Raw genomic sequence first — 17,092 nt, 5'->3', positions numbered from 1 at the left:
TTTTTTTTCCTTGTATTTAGAAAGTAAAAAATAGAGAAGCTTTAGATCAACTTAAGTCTCATTTTCTAACAAAATACCTCTTTTGCCTTTCATGAATTATGTTTGAATGTAAGGTTTTAAGTTTCTGAATTGTGTTTCTTTTGTGATTGGCTTCTCTACTTCAGCCTTTCCCTGGACAGGCTTTCATGCCTTTGCTAGAAGTGCTCTTCTCAAAGATGGTGTTTCAGTTAATCTAATTTGAGTAATCTAGACAGTAGTTACTCTTACCTGAGTTTTCCAGAGTCTAAAAGATGCCATAGGGCAACAGAGAATGTGTGAACTTTAGTTCATTTTGCATTAATTCCATCATAAGAGAGAGATCAAGAAAATTGGAGAGCATCTCACTCGATTGATTATGTGGAACTAACTGGCTGGGACATCTCATCAACCTTTTGAGTGGCAAAACTTCAAGGACTGTCTGCCCTATTGTCTTCTGTCTAAATATTGTACTCTGGTTTTTGTCTGCTAGTTATGGATGGCTTTTCATCACACGTTGTTTATCACAGTCCTGTCCTGTGACCGGTGCTGACCAACATGATATCGCTCCTTCAGGTGATTTCCCTCTTCAGCATTCAGGAATTTGTGTGGAAACTCTTCATTTTAGCTTCTTTTCTTCTCTTGAATAGCTTGCCTGAATAATCAGAGTTAGATTTATTTACTGCCTTTTGGTAATCTGAGATCTTCCTTCCTGCTTTAAACCTGACTCCTCACCAAATTAAAATCAACCCCGGCATACTTTACAGTAATCTGTAAAAAGGTTGCTAAGGATCCTTAACTGTTTTTTCATATGTGATAACTGCCTTCTTGCCGTTTCTTTGGGCACTGTAATCCCGTTGTTGTAAATAAATTTTTCTAGAACTTGCAGTTTCCTTTTGAATAATACTAGAAAAATAAATTTGCTCATTCCCATTTGCAGATCTCCAGATCTACTTACCTTCTCTCCATATTGGGTGTGTTTAACTGTAGTGTTTTGTCTGGCCTGGAACAAGGCTATCTTGTTTACCCATTATAATACAAGATAGTTTCAAAATGTTTTGTGTGGTCAGGGTCACACTTTCTGTTCTGATGCTTTTCTGTACAAAACAAGTGCATCTTGTCAGGCAATACCTGACTTGCAAAAATCTGTAACCCTGAAGCAGATAAACTGAAGTTTTAAATTGTAACCTTTTTAAGCATTTAGTATCCATTGCCAGTTAGAAACTAGAACTCAAATTGCAATTGTCCCACTAGATATCCAAAGAGCTTCCCCATGTCTTTTGAAATCTTCCTTAAATTTCTTAGTCACTTTTTAGGTAGTTGATATGGAAACCCACTGCTTGAGACACTGACCACGATCATTGCTTTGATATCTTTTAAATTAAGATATTGAGACTGGGAACTGCTCAGTGACATTTGAGAGAGGCCCTAAGAACTAAATAGTAAGTAAATGCAGAGCTGGACATTGGACTAGGTCTCCAAGAGATCACTTCCAACTGGAATGGTTCTGAGATTCTAGTGATGGGTAGATTTACAGCAATTAAATACAGAAAAAAGCATACAGATTTCGTCTGAGAGTCATTCTGAGTCACAGAGATTAATTTTGTGGATGTGTTTACATTGTGTTTTTTTGTTTGTTTTTTTTTACCATTTCATGTACTGTTTTTGGGAATGAGTTCTGAACTGTACCATGATTGGGTTTTGAGTGTTGGGTTTTTTTTTATTTTGTTTTGATGTCTGACTCACAGTTTCAAAAATTGGAACTCCTGTGTCCAGCAAGTGTCTTTAGATAATCAGGAAAACTACTGTTCTTCAGAAAAATATGAAGGACATCATCACCAAAACTAATTGGCTTGTTACTTTCTACTAATGACAGCAGGAAAAAAAATTGATGCAAGACTGAATGCTTGCAGTCCTGGAGATTTTTTCTTTTAAAAGGATTTTTTGGGGTTTTTTTTAAACTTTTTTCAACTAAGAATATTGAAAACTATTTCATCATTCTGCATTTCAACTTCAGCCAACAATTGTGTCTTTTAGGATGCTGAATAAGACTGATTTGGTAACCATGCTCCAACAATGTGTGGAAATTTTGGTAGCATCTTCTGGAAAGGAGTTTGATAGGGCAATAGAAAAGTTGAAGGAGTTCTTGACTCAGTTTCAGAATCTAGAAGGTGGGTGTGTGCCATCATGTATTCTATTACAGATTATGTAAAAGCTCTCTATTATATAAAAGCTGACCAATGAGTAATCAGACCATTTTCCCTGAGATAACCTATCATCATATTAAATCATCATATTTGCAGGATTTTTTTTTTAATACATGCACAAATTTAGGAAATGTTTATATTCTCTACTGGTATGTGGTTCGTGTTTTTTATAATACGGAAGAGTGACATAAGATAAGAAATTGGACAGATCAGCAGACATTACCCCCTAAATCTCTCATACATGTATTTTGAGCATTTTAGCAGATGTTGCAGTTGCTAAAAACAAACTGTTTTTAAAGATAAATAGCAGCAGACTTCCTTATGACATGGTATATAACCCAAATGGGTTATATACCATGGCATAAGGTTCCTTCCTCTGCATGTTCAGAGCTAGGACCCCAAGTGCCAGTTGTCAGCTCTGCTGACAGGCTGTGACTTGTCAAACCCCCAGATTTGATTGTTCATGGTACAGGACATATTTCAAATTTTAACAAGGCAAATGGGTAGCAGCATTCTGTCTTTCTGAGGCAGGTTAACCGAAATTGTGCATTTTTTCTTAAACACAAGTCTGATGTGTTCCAGCATTCTTCTGGAATAGAAATGTTGTTGCTTTCCCTGGATTATGGAGAAGCACTCCACAAAGATTGGCATTTAAAGATTAATTGGTTATCATCTGGTCTGTTTTATACATATTAATGAACTCGTTAATAGTGTGGTTGCTGTACAGCATTTGGACAAGTAGGCAACAACCCCCAAATGCAGTCAATATTAGTTAAAGTAGTTACATTACACTGTAGGGTTAACTGGGGTTGTCCAAAAGAATCAACTCTTGTCTGTACCATGTATTTTTTAATAGTTGTAGTAAAAACAGAGCTGTGGTAGAGAAAATAGGTCATCACTTTGAAAAAGCTGTGTATGTCACTGCTGGTACCAGCACTCAGGAATCTGAACTATAATGGAAAACCAAAGGTTTGTCTAGTTTGGAAAAAAAATAATTAAAGCTAAAGGCTTTTAAGTAGTTGGATTCTTACCTTGAGAAAATAAATAAGGAACAACAACTCTGGGGATTCAGAACTTGCAGAACTACAAAGCAAAAAAGACAGTATTTATTTATACTTGGGGTTTGAAGATGGGTTTAAAATAGTGAACATCTACTGAATCCATCAACAATCTTAGTTTTCAAAGTGGATTTAATTTAGGCTTCAAAGGAAAAGTGAGAAGGGGAAGTTAAAGATAAACTGTACATTATTAAATTGCTGAGTTAGATAACTTTTTACTTTACATTTATGTGATGGTGTTGATCTTTAGTGAAGATTCTCAGATGTCTGTTTTGCTTCTTTGTTTTTACCTAAAAATTACTAATAATTGGTGCAATTGATCACCGAACTACATGTCCATGAAGATGAAATTTTCTTATAAATTAAAGTGAGAATAAAACTGGGCAATGTAGTATCTTACATGCTTTTGTTTGCTGCTCTGGTTGCAGTTTCTGCAGTGGGTAGGGAGAACTCATTTCTTACTCATTATTTTTCTGCACATGAGAAGGGAAAAAAATGCAGCATGTGGCTTTTTTAGAAATATTCCAAAAGCATCAGTAGTACCTAGTCCTAAACTGTCAAATTAACAAGTGTTGAGAATATGACTTAGGATGACCTAAACAGAATTAAAGTGATGTGCAAGGCTTGTGCCTTGGGCCTTTGCTCAGGGCTGAATTGTTACTTAATCACTGTTGGCTAAGCTGCACTGCAGACTTTTTAACAATCTTCTACAAGGTGCAAGACCCAAAAGCTGCCTGTGGTTGCCTATGTTAACAGGGAACTACTGAGTACTTTGAAGATTGCTTGGGTTAGGAGGGTTATGTAGGAAAAGTCTACCCCACATATCAAACATTACTTTTGTTCTAGTAGCAGAAACTTCCCAAGAACGAGATGTGTCTGTATCACCACAAAAGGAGCTCCAGAAGAAGACAGACCTTTATCACCTTCAGAAGGTTAGGCCTACCTAAGTTTTACTGACTGATTGCTTAAATTAATGTTTTAAAATGTTCATGGTTAGTTCTTCCCAGCTTGCTGGAGCTCTGAGTAAAGGGTTGTGTGTGAGCGTTTCATCTTAAAAATGAATGAATAAGTGCCAACTATGTATTTCAGGCCTTCCTGACACATAGAAAATTACAGAAAATAATCTATCATAAACCAGGATTTTTAAATGCAAATTAGATGTTTTCTTTTTATTTAACTTGTAATTTAGACATTCTGCCTAACATATTTCTTTGAATTTCTCAGACTCCTATGGGTTTGAGAACTGAATACATTGGCTTAAATAAAAATAACTGGCCTAAATAAAAATAACTGATTACATTTCAGACATTATCAGCGAGAACATGCCAGCAAAAATAATTATACATGTTAAACACATAGATTGTGTTCTCCAGAGAGTAACTGCCTCCCATGTAGTCTTGTGCATCATTTTTTTTTAAAGACTTTGCTGGAGTTGAAGGAATCAAGGAGGTCTAAGAAACTGACAAAGTTTGAAATGCTTCGTTTTGAAGTTGTTGACTATATAGACAGTCTTGTAAGGTGAGCCTTCCTGTTTATATTCCTGCATTAGTTTGCACCATAAGTTGCAAATGAAATTTTACTAACATGTTAATCTTGTCAAAATTGTGTTTCAGTCCCTGTGGCACATTTTTTTTCCCTTCCTATTCTTTCTTTGAGGGCTCTAAAAATAATAACTAAAAAACAACAAAACCACACAAACCACACCTCTTCTCCAGTAGATCAGTTGAAATAATTAGAATACGAATGGACCAACCTACTTTGGCTACAGAGACAGTGTTGATGGAGGAGTGGGTCTAAGTGGCAAAACAAAGTCAACAGTCTTTACCCTAATCTTTGCTGATCTGTTCTTCTTATGAAACTGTACAGATGTCAAGTGTGATATCCTGTCCATTTTGAGAACTGTTTTGATGAGCAAGCCATAGCAGATGCAGTTTTGGAGACAGCTCTGCAGTGCAAAATGTGAAAGGCTTGTTGTGGTGGGGGAAGAGATGAAGGCATTTGTTAATTATAGAGGGTGGGGGGGAGGCAGAGAAGCTAACAGAAGTATCACTGCCAAGCAAAAAGCTTCAGCTAGGGAGACCAAGATGCGCAGAGACACTTGGTGAGAGCTTGAGATGGATAAGTAAGATCTGTGGAGTACTTGACTGGGTTAGCACTGCCCTTATTTTTGAATTTGTCAGTGTCTCAGCTAGAGTTCTATGCTAAATACATTAGATATAGAGTTGATGATAACAGATTTCTCTGCTTAAAATTTTATTTCAGTGCTGTTCATCTTGTTTTTCAGAGATTTTTCAGTACTGGATGGGAAACATGCGTTTTTATAGTCTGACAGCAGTAGACTTGTGTTGTTTCCCTTCAGCTAAAGCATGTGTCTCCCCCACACCCCCCATTACCTCATATTTTTCCAGAAGATACCTTGTACCTGCAGACAACAGGACCCTGCATGAGATTGTGTATTTCAATGCAGCCGCTGTTCTCCGAGGGCACTTGAATGCTGCCCCCAGGACTGCGCTGCACACAGCTTTAAACAACCCCCACTGGTACCTGAAGGTAAGAAGCAAGGGGCTGCTGGGCTAGTTCTGGAAGGCTGCGGGAGCGTGGTGTACAAGGCTGAGTTTTGCTGTTTCATGAAGCTTGGCACATATTCAGCTGTTTTGCAGAGAACTAGCAAGTGCTGATAAGCAACTGGGGACTTTGTTCAAGAAGCTGGGGAATCTGTCTGGCAAATGTAATTCTGGAAAGAGTTCTGTAGGAGGAACCCATTTTTCAGAGCATGTTCTAGCCATGGTATTTTCTTTCTTCTGTAGATGTAGCAGAAAACTAATTTTGTCCTCCCTACAATTAGGATGACTATCCACAGGGAAACATAAAGTGTCTGTTACTCTTTCCAGAGACTTTCCTAATAGGGCTGGTGCTCAGTCCTCACTTTGTAGATTAGCTGTAAGGTAAAGGCTGATCAGGTAGAGTCATAATATTAAAATAGCATAAATATGGTGTATTTAACCAAGTCCTTTGTTTTCCTCTGTAATAATATTTTAATGCTTGTGCATTGATATCCTGTGTTTTCTGAGTCGAAGAAAAGGATCAGCCTAACCCTGCCCTTTTCTAGAAGAGAAAAGCAAACTGTTGTCCACTTCTTTCAAACTGAAAGGATAACCAAAAGAAAGAAATAGATTAGGATTTGGAAAAGCAGTGATCATAGGTTTCTTTTTATTTGATAATAGAAGATACTTGAAGTTGTTCTTACTACCTAACATTTTTCTTTAAAAAACTGACTGTAATTTTGAAGAAAGTATTGGTTGTAGCTGTAGCTGAGTAATGCACTACTTGAATCAAAGCTAACACTTACCAGGAACTGCAAAGGCTGATAAAGATCAGCCTTTGAAATCTACAGCCTGATTTGTATTGGGTTTGTTGGCACTGTCCTCGATTTGAATGGGGGTTATCAGTTTTGCTGTGTGAAGGAGTTATTACTAAAACCATTTACAGAGCTTATTTATGAGAACAGTAGTTAGCAAATTACCATTAAAGAAAACTAATATGAACCTCAGTAGTTGATATTTTTAGAAAACCTGTAAATATACAGACTAAGATAGCCAAGAAAATCTTTAACTACTGATGTCTTAAATAAGTATTCTATTCTCTTTGAGTTGACAAGATTTAAAGCCCTCTGTCATCTTGTACTTTGTACTTGGACATGCTTTAACATATTTCCAATGTTTTCTGAGAAGATTGTGAAGTTTTGGCATAGCTTCTAACAGTAGCAGTATTGGCTGAGTACCTTGCTTAGCATTTTAATTCATGTGAGTAAAATACTTTATGACTTCTGCATGGTTTGTGTTTTTCTGCACCATGACCAGAGCAGAGTTCTCCAGATCTGTTTATTCCAGAAGGCCAGGACAGAAAAGTGCTCCAGTAGAGTACCAGTGAAAGATTAATGTGATGCACTGCTTACAGGAGTTCAGCTAGTTATTTAGCAAAGTGTGAACCAAGGGGCATGTTTATCAGCTGGGGGGAGAAGAGAACCCCAAAACAACTGCACCAAACCCAGTGTAATTCTGGTTTCACTGATCCCTGGAAAATTTAACAAATTTAAACTTGGGATACCAACTTCCATATGAGGGAAAGAGGATTTAGTCCTTGGGATAACAGCATTGATTCCAGAGCAAGGTATGCTGTGTCCTCTGTCTAGCCTTGGGGCAGGGTCAGGCAAGAGCAGTTCCTCATCAGCTTTGTTCTGGGTTGCTCCCACTCCTGTTTCCTTCTTTTGGGAGCAGCACCTCTGTGCTGTACAGATGGATTCACAACTGGCTGCTTGTTGTAGAGCAGCTTCCTGCTTGCCAGCCAGGTTATTTCCTCTCGGAACCACAGATGTGCTGCAGCCTCAGAGCCGAGGTTTCCCCGCTGGCAGCTGCAGCTCCCTCCGGCTGCACTGCAGAGGCTTGGCCCAGTTACCACAAGGGAGGCTGGGATCTCTCTGTGCTGCGCCTGTTCCAGGGGTGTGCAGTTGCTCTTGGTTGTGATAACTGTCCTGACCTTAAAATTAGAAAAGCAGTGCAGAGGGTTCTGCACAATCCAGGTTGGCACATGGATGAGTAGTAGAAAACCACAGAGCTGGGTGCTGTAGGAGAGGGGAAAAGAGAAGGGTGTAGTGTTGTCCTCTTGGACAGTGGTGAGTCACTAGATCTAGATCAGCCAGAAGTGTAACCTCATGTGTGCCAGATACTAACACAGGAGTATTGGAAACTATTGTGGTACACTCCTGAGTTACAGAAGTGTACCATAATACTCCTGAGTTCCTGATAAGCAATGTCAGAATTGTAACACTGAGGTTTCAGCCATATTTTTCTGGAAGCCGTCTTGTAATGAACTTGCAGATACTAACCTGAGGTCTATAGCTTTTGTGTTCCTTGAAGAGGAGAGTAAATAAACTTGAAAATTGCTAGGTGTCCTGGAAATTGTGAAATGTCTCATAAGTGACAAAGTCCAAACTGGAACTGAGTCTCAAAAATTGCAGGAATTGAGATCTATGGGTAAACGACAGATTCTTGAGCAAAGTTATATTTTTTTGCCTAGCCTTATTTCCTGTCTTGAAAAGTATTTTTCTTTTGAAGGTATCTGTCATTGCTACAGCTTTATAACTTCCCTAAAGTTGCTTGTATATTTTACTAGCATATGAAAGTGTTTTAGAACAAACTTCTATGACCTGAAAGGAATGATCAGTGGTTGTTTTCATGTTAAGACAGCTGACTTCTTAGAGTATATATGAAACTGAAATGAAATGCTGTAAATTTCTGCAGCTGTACAGAGACTTTCTGCCTCCGGCTTGAGTGGCTTTTCAACTTCCCAAATAAATGGTTCAGTGCTGATGACCTTGAATCCAAGAGGCTGGGAAGCTGCCCAGCAGAAAAGGGCCTGGGGGTGCTGGTTGACAGTGGCTGAACATGAGCCAGTTGTGCTCAGGTGGTCAAGAAGGCCAATGGCACAAGGTCCTGGATCAGCAATGGTGTGGCCAGCAGGAGCAGGGCACTGATTGTGCCCCTGTACTCAGCACTTGTGAGGCTGCATCTTGAGTTTGTGTCCAGTCCTGGCCCCTCACTTTAAAAAGGACATTGAGGTGCTGAAGCAAGTCCAGAGAAGGACAACAAAGCTGGTGAAAGGTCCTGTGAGGAGCAGCTGAGGGAGCTGGGATTGTTCAGCCTGGAGAAAAGGAGGCTCAGGAGGGACCTTATCACTCTCTACAACTGTCTAAACGGACGGAGGTTGTAGCCAGGTGGGAGTCAGCCTCTTCTCCCAGGGAATTTGCAACAGGACAAGAGAAAATGGCCTCAAGTTGCACCAAAGGAGGTTTAGTTTGGATATTTGGAAAAATTTCTTCCTGGAAAAAAGCAGCATTGGAACAGGCTGCCCAGGGGAGTTGTGGGCTCACCACCCCTGGAGAGATTTAAAAGACATGTAGATGTGGCAGTAAAGAACACAGTTTAATGATGACCTTGGCAGTGCTGGGTTAATCACTGGACTCACATGATCTTTAAGGGCTTTTCTAACCTTAATGATTCCACGAATTTCCTGAAACATAGTATACTTTGTTAGAAATTAGACTTTTGCTTTACAGATGCTGAGTTTCAAGACAGAAATAAATGATTGTTACATTTCAAAGGTAAAACTCTGAGACGAAAGAAGTAATTATTTTTAGTACATATGACAGAACTATAGTAAATCTTCCTCTTCCTGTCAAGAGGGCTGGAGGGAGAATTATACTTTCATATTTTCTACATGGCAAATCATGACTAGTTTCTTCTGACTCCATAAAACAGAGTATTTCTCATATATAAATAGATCTAGCAAAAACATTGCATAAAAAGATAATCAAGATAATCACTCATTGCAGTAGATACTGCATAAGTGTTACAGAAGGAACACCAAAATTGAAGTAGCTGGGGGGGGAGGGTTTGTTGGTTTTTTTAAATAGAATGCTTCTCATTTTCCTACTTGTTTTTTTTTTTTTTTGTAGTTTTTTCTTTGTACCATCAACTTAACCATTAAGCACACAAACAGTAAATATTTGCTTAAAATACCTACTATCTGAATTACCTGAAATAATGTTTTATCTAGCCCTTGGAATTATTCAAGATTAGACACTGATCAAAGTTACTGCCTTCAATTTTTTTTCATCAGAATCAAGCTTTGAAATGTGATGGAGGAGGCATTTCTAATAAAGCCCCTGACATATGCATAGTGTATAAGCTTCATTTGGAATGCGGCAGATTGATTAATCTCGCTGATTGGTTAGAGGTATGTGATGATGCTAACAGTACCTTCACCTGCGAATTTCAGTATTCTGATTTATCTTTTTCTGCATGTCTGCTTTTCTTTAGTGCCCCTTTTGACAGTTTAAATCATTGATACCTTGGTCCATAAGACTACAAGAACCCACAGCAACTCAAATAAGTCTTTCTCTATTGTGAATCATTTATTTCCAGCCCTGTTAGTCTGTGATGAAACTATTTTGCTTCTGCTTCTTTTTTGTGCTTGGCATAGATGAGACTTTATGCTTAACAAAATTGCCTTTCTTTTTTCATCTTTAAGTATTCTGTGACATTTTTATGGAAACAGGCAGGTGGGACTCTTGGAGAGAATGTTTGTGCCAGGGAAAAGTCTGGGTCCTTCTAGCTTGATAACCTATCTCATACTGTAGCCAAAAGCAGGGAGAATATAGCAAGAGAATGAACATGATATAGTCTCCCTGGCTAACAATCACATTTTAGTTCTAAGGTTTCCTAAACTTGAGTGCTTCCTCTGTATTTCATAAACCTATCTGGATGTCATTACCAGTATATTTCAGCAACCACAGCATCCTCTGAAAGAAACTGTAGCTTAACCACCTGCAGTTTAGGGGATACTCCTTTTACTTCTTCCAAGTGTGTTTTGTTTGCTGCTGCCCTGGTTGTTTATTGTATAATCCTACCCAGCATCTTGCTGTTCCTCAGTTTTATAGATTTATTCACAGCCTATCATTTCCCCAGAATATTTAAGCAGTCTCACTTTGAGAGTATTTTTTCAGTTCTGTAGTTTATCTGAGAATGGGTCAGGACCCAGAACCATTTGAGATTTAAACTGCAAGCAGCAGAGTTCAGAGTGATGTCTTGCTTTCTTTATTCCTGCCATGGTAATACGTAACTTTGCTCGCTTTTTGATTGCTGCTGAACTGACACACTTAAGAGTTCTTCTTCCAAGATCTTATTCCATGAGTGAGCCTTCAGCTCAGAGGTCACTATTTTATATGCAGATCTGTCTGTTTATGAACTAGAATAAATCTGTGCTGCTTTTCCCTTTCTAGGCTTTCTCAACTGTGGTGATGGCAGCTGAGGAACCAAATGCAGATGCAGCTTCCTCAGACCAGGTGGATGATGTTATCCAGTATCCTTTCTCATTTTTCTCAAGCTTGACATGGAAAAGCTTACAGAATTTATGAACCATGGGTTTTAAAATACAGTTTCATGTACACTGATTAACTAGTTTCAGAAAAATTACTTTAAACAGCTTTAATATATTGAAAATGTCTAGGAAGTAGATCAGTTGAAATAGTTGGGCTGGGAGTGGTGAGGTAAAAGAGCAGCTTTTATGTGCAGGAGGTGTTTGGGTCTGAAACAGAACCAAAAGTCCATAAAACAAGTTGAAACTGTGGTTAAATTATCAGAGAGTTGGTATAGCTGCTGGATAGGGGTAGAGCATTACTGGGGAACAGATGGGAGGAGGGCTGTGACCTAGAGAGTACATGGAGAAATAGAAGCAGTAGTTCATTATGTTCCAGTACCTTGGAGTTGAGAACTTTGCACAGGACACCCATTCTGTTTCTTCCTTTGTCCTGATCCTGAACTGAAGTCTAAAAAATATTTAATAGATGAGCATCTGAACCAAAACTCATGGCTACAGCAGTAATGCTGCCATAGAGAAGAATGAATAGTTGTACAAAAATAGGCTTAACTGAAGGAAGGATAATTATATGCTCTAATACTGTACCTGGCTTTCCTGGCCCTTCATTTTTTACAAGCTCCACTGTTAATTGTCACTCGCAATAAATTTAATTCTCTAACTCGGGAATATAAACCTGTATGTCAGGGAGGCAGCAACAAAGGTAGAGTGAATAAAAAGGAGAAGGTGGTGCCATGAAACTTCAGAAAAAATCTCTATAATTATCTATACATTTTTTTTGTCACGGGACATATAAGTGTAAATTCTTCTGAGACACTACAAAATTGGTGTTTGTAGGCTTTAAGCTTCTCTTAGCAGTGGGATAAGAAACTCTTCCTTTGCTGTCATGTTGTATGCATGTGGCAGAACTACTGATCTGATTGAAGATCTGTGTTTCTGTAGGCAGCTTGTGCTCTGCCCTTATTTCCAACAATTTTATTGTGCAACACTTTGTGTAATCTGTGCTTACCCTTAGAAGTCTTGCCCTCCTAGAAGAGAACAGTGTGTCTGTCATCTGTGTCATCAAAAGTGTACTTGGTTCCTTCACTGACATGTCCAGCGCTCGCTTTATTCGAGCCGTTTCTGAACTGGAGCTCCTGGGCTTCATAAAGCCCAGCAAGCAGAAAACTGACCACGTGGCAAGGCTGACATGGGGAGGCTGTTAATGTGCCACCAAGGTGCCAATAAACCTTCCCAACAGAGCAAGGGCTGTGTTCCCACCACACTAGTTCTCACTAACTTTGCATACCGAGTCAAAGTCAGCGGTGTTGAATGTTGTGAGATACATTCTGAGTGCCTGGGCAAGCTTGAATAAGTTGTTTTTTAATGCTCATCTCTGTGTAATGTTTTGCTGTATTAATGCTCATGTTCCAAATACCTTATTGTTGTGCCTGTTCAGTCTTTGATGTGTGATACTTAAACAGTCCGCTGATACAACTCAGGCTTGCAAGTCAGAAGGACAGCACGCAGCCACAAAAGTAATGAAGCAGTATTATTAACATCCTTATAAGCTGATAGGATTTGAGTCATTATTATAAAATGCCTCCTAGATCCTTGAACCAGATTTAAAAATAAATAAAACAAGTATGCTAAAGAAGACAGTGAACTTCCACGTTCAGCCTCTGCTGTGTGTTCTTCCAAACTGGTCCTAACTACCTCAAAACTCCTTGAGGAAGAGAAGAGGAGAGAATAATTGTGAAGATGCAAAGCTTTGCCCTTTGGCAAGAGCAAAATTGAACTATTTGAATTCGTTTTTCTAGTTGAAGTTGATGGGTATTAGCTGACTTCTGGTAGGAAAACTTGTGTCAGCAGACAGAGAACATGGCAGTTGTGCACTCGTCTGGAAGGCAGGAAAATCCCCACCTAAAGCACATGTTGTAACCTCCCTCTTTGCCAATGATTTGTGCTGCATGCAGGCAAAGGAACCAGCTGCGTGAAAAGCAATGTAGGCTGAGTGTGTACCAGCACTGCTCATCTGATGATTGATCTTCAAAAAGACTTCTTAGACCAGCCTTGTCCCATGACTCTGTGGAAGGAGCATGTTTATACTGGTGTCTGTGACCTGTGCTTGAAGCATGGGAAAAACCTTAGGAACTGAAGGGGAAAAGCTGCATTTCCCTCCAGAGCAGTGTGTCTGCTGTGCTTTGTTAAATCCTCCATAATCACTTCCATAAACCAGATCTGTACTGGAGAGGGGAAGTCCTGTTACAAAAACCAGTAACTTAGCCAGCTGTTTCCCCAGGAATGTATATGAGATATCAAGCTTGTTTTAAATACACAACTACTACCCTCTCTGAGTGTATTTTCCAGCTGCAGGAATTGCAGTCACAACAACACATCCTGCTGTGTGTAAGTGGGGGTCTGGTTCTAAATGCTGCCAGTCAGTTCAGAAGCGGGAGGAGGAGGAGCTTATCAGACTCTACTGGCAGAACTTGCAACTTGGGAAACAATGACAGAATCCTCAAGAGCATGAATTCTTAGGATCACAGTGGAGCACTTGCAAGTTTCCAGACACAGGTAAAAATTCCCTGTTCTTCCCTGGTGAGCAGGCTCAGGGACCTGTTCAGTAGCACGTACAGACAGCTATCCAGCAGCAGAGAGGAAAGCAAGACATTTCAGCAGAGGGAAAGGCTGAACACCCCTATCCTGAACCTCACCCCATTTATCTCATAAACACACTTGACAAATGAAAGGGAGCAGCACCAAATGTCTCTGTGATGTGCAAGAGGACAGGAGGCCAAGTGTTTTGCTGTGTAGCTGTCTCCTGCCACCCCCCTCCACTAACCTCACCCCAGGTAACTCACACCCCCAGAAGGTAAAACATTCAGAAATAAACAGAAACCAGCCTCAACAGTGTGTGGCCTTTAATCCCCAAATGTGCAGGCAACATGACATTAAAACAGTAAAATTAATAATTAATGGCTGTTTCTTCCCTTTATCTAATAACAAATTTGTATGGTTAAAATCACATTTGCTGTGCTACATATGGTTTTCTCAGATCAAAGCTTTAATTCTGTATTTGGTGCTTCATTTTCTTCAGCAAAGAGGGTAAGAAGGTTGAACAGTTAAAAAAAAACAAACTAAACTGGTCATAAATTTAATTCACCTTTCTTCAGAAGCTGGACTTTGCAATCAGTCCTACTTTTCTGGAAAGAGCTTAACATCACTGAATCTGGAATTGACATCAGTAACAGCTGAGACCTCCCTCACATACCTTAGCTGAAACAGATTTCAACTAGAAAATTAAAAATTAGTTTCTAAAAGTGTCTATACAGTAGTAACATGTTATGCAGATCTTCCAGAAAATCTTCACTGTCTGCAATGTTCACTTAAAGAAAACAGGACAAAACTCCCCCAAACTGCTTATGTCTGTAGTAGTTCTGAAATTCTAGTATAAAGCCCCACCTTTGAATTAACTTAGGTAGCCACATCTTTCAACAGAACTACTGCTAAAAATCAGATCCTGAATGCAAATTAACACTCAATTAAAATACTTTTCAAACCCTTTTTCTCTACTGTTATAGATGCTGTTCTTTGACACCTCTTTCCACTACTGCACTACTGGTTTCAAACACCAACTTTGTATTTTTTTTTATCTTGAACCCTACAACAGCAATAAACTGTAAGAACAGCCCAGGTGCCTGTAAAAGCCATTTCATCACTGAGAATGGCTTCCAATACAAAAGTCACAAGCACTGGTTAACAAGAGCATAAACTTTTAATACTTTACCTGCCTCCATTTTTTTATCCCCACTGTGGAGTCAGTAAGCTTAAGTCCTTCCCAATTCCCAACTTGGTAACAAAGAGAGCTTTCACAAAGCAGTTTTTTAAGCAGAATCTGTGGCTGGTCATGCTGTTAAAGAGTACACAGGCAAATCTCAATCATCAGCACACAAGATTGCTTGCATCTCCTTCCTTTGCAAACTTGAAAATTTCTGAATCATCTTATGGTTATATGCTCTCACATCTAGACACCAAAATCAACACGCAGGATGTACTTGCTGCTTTTCAAGTACACAGTAATGGAGATCTGCTTGGAAAGAAAAATTACATCACTATCTTAAAAACAGGTTAACCAAGATCTTTGGTTAAGTTCCAGTTAACTGTTCTCAGCTTATTTGGCTTTTGGCTAAGACTGCAGTTACATACAAATGGCAAAAATATTCTATCTGTGGCCACCTCAAAGTATAGTGCCAAGAACTGTGTGGTTACTGAACTGTACTCATTTCTCCTTGACTCAAAAGCCTTTGAAAAGGTTCTGCAAAGCAGGTTGGTTTTCAAGCACCAGCCAGCTCCTCACAGTACCCCTATTTCCCTAGCTTCAACAGCCATCAAGCTGCCAGCCATTTCCTACTGAAGAGTGTATCTCTTGTTAGAACAAGTCTTTCATGTATGATTCATCACACTAGATACTGGCACTGGCATTAGGAAAGAGAGCCAGTATGAAGTCCAAGACAGAACAAGCAGCAGGTTAAAAAATTAAAAATTTCAAAGAATGCTACCCCATTTCCAAAACAGGCACAAATTAAGCATACCACAGCTGTGAGATTGTCAGCACCCACAGTGCCATGCCTTTCATCTGCTACAAGACTGCTAATTATTCATCAATTTGGAGCAGTACAGGAGTGGCTGAATGCTAGCATGACATCACTTCTTATTTATAAATCTCAATATTCCAAAAGAAAAGATAAGAACACAGGAAATATGCAAGATGTAAGAGGATGCCAGAACTTGCATGGCAGTCCACATAGAAGCAGTAATTTTCCTAGCTTGGGCAACTTAATAAAAGGAGGTCAGAAAGTGAGGAGCAGGAAGGAGAGGGACTGAGGACTTCAAGGCAGACAACAGAAATTACAGCCCTGGATAGTTTAATCATCAGTGACAGAAGGGTAGGGATGTCTAGCAGAGATTTCTGATTTCTGGGATTCTGAAAGTAGAGTAGAAATAATCCAAATATTTAGGCAAGATAGGTTTCAGGGAAGTGAGCAGAAAATACTCGATACTGTGGCAATGTGTCCAATTCTGATCTTTCAATCTCACTCCTAAGTGAAAGAGTTGACCAGCAGAGCTCATGACAAGGTTTCTCTGATACCTTAAGTAAGCATGAGCCAATTACCAAGTTCATCTACCAGCTTCACCTCAAACTCCTCTGTTAATCTGAGATGGGACACAGATCTATCAAAGAGCAGACTTCTGTTCAACCAGAAGCTTACAGTAAGTTAAGAGAAGAGAGCAGTTTACAATTAAATGATTATTTTGAAACTGCTTTCTTGTCCCCAGAGCAGGTAACTCAAGGCCTTTGGTAGCAATACTTCCACCCCACAACACAGATCTAGACTTGCCATGTAGGAAATTTGCAGTGGTTCAGAGACCCAGCACTGCCCAGGCAGCAGCAGCCTGCACCAACACAGCACTGTCAACAGCAGAATGCATCCAACAAGGCTCTCGACCCTTAGCAGGCATTACATACCTTCAGCTCTTACATTAGCTACACTGTTCCAGCTTGCAGTACATGCACCTGCTCTATCTCATGACCAGATTTCCTTTCATATGTGACTAAAATCTGAAGAAAGGCAAGTGCAGCTACAGCAAGTTACATCACCAGTTTTGTGTCCACTCTGTACCAAACATGCTTCCTCAACATGAAACATTACAGCCTATCTAAGGAAGATTTCTCTTGCCTCAGAAGAATGACCTGAGATTTTAATCCACCTCCTTCTCCTGATCTAGAACTGACCCACCCACTATTGCTAGTAAATAAAGTTTTCATTTAAACACTCAGATTTAAGTTTATTCATACACAGCAAAAGTTCCACCTGCATATTAAAAACAAACAGA

The 17,092-nt window shown here is 39.4% G+C and overlaps 1 protein-coding gene across 2 annotated transcripts in view; it reads left to right on the top strand.

Annotated features, from left to right (window-relative positions):
* ORC3 (origin recognition complex subunit 3) overlaps positions 1 to 12,866 on the top strand; it is a 34,511-nt gene extending 21,645 nt beyond the window's left edge. Inside the window, exons 14-20 of one of the 2 annotated variants that reach the window (XM_021545728.2) lie at positions 2,053 to 2,186; positions 4,130 to 4,212; positions 4,701 to 4,798; positions 5,689 to 5,830; positions 9,959 to 10,075; positions 11,121 to 11,200; positions 12,315 to 12,866. In XM_021545728.2, coding sequence (XP_021401403.2) covers positions 2,053 to 2,186; positions 4,130 to 4,212; positions 4,701 to 4,798; positions 5,689 to 5,830; positions 9,959 to 10,075; positions 11,121 to 11,200; positions 12,315 to 12,420 — 760 coding nt within the window. In that variant the 3' untranslated portion in view covers positions 12,421 to 12,866. Of the gene's footprint in view, positions 1 to 2,052; positions 2,187 to 4,126; positions 4,213 to 4,700; positions 4,799 to 5,688; positions 5,831 to 9,958; positions 10,076 to 11,120; positions 11,201 to 12,314 lie in introns of both variants that reach the window. The other variant, XM_021545721.2, reaches the window with a different exon arrangement.
* Positions 12,867 to 17,092: the final 4,226 nt, after the last annotated feature.

Source organism: Lonchura striata, chromosome 3 (assembly GCF_046129695.1).
Source record: "Lonchura striata isolate bLonStr1 chromosome 3, bLonStr1.mat, whole genome shotgun sequence".
Classification (NCBI taxonomy): Eukaryota; Metazoa; Chordata; class Aves; order Passeriformes; family Estrildidae; genus Lonchura; species Lonchura striata.
The sequence above is the reverse complement of the archived record's forward strand: the minus strand, read 5'-3'. Positions and strand labels throughout refer to the sequence as shown.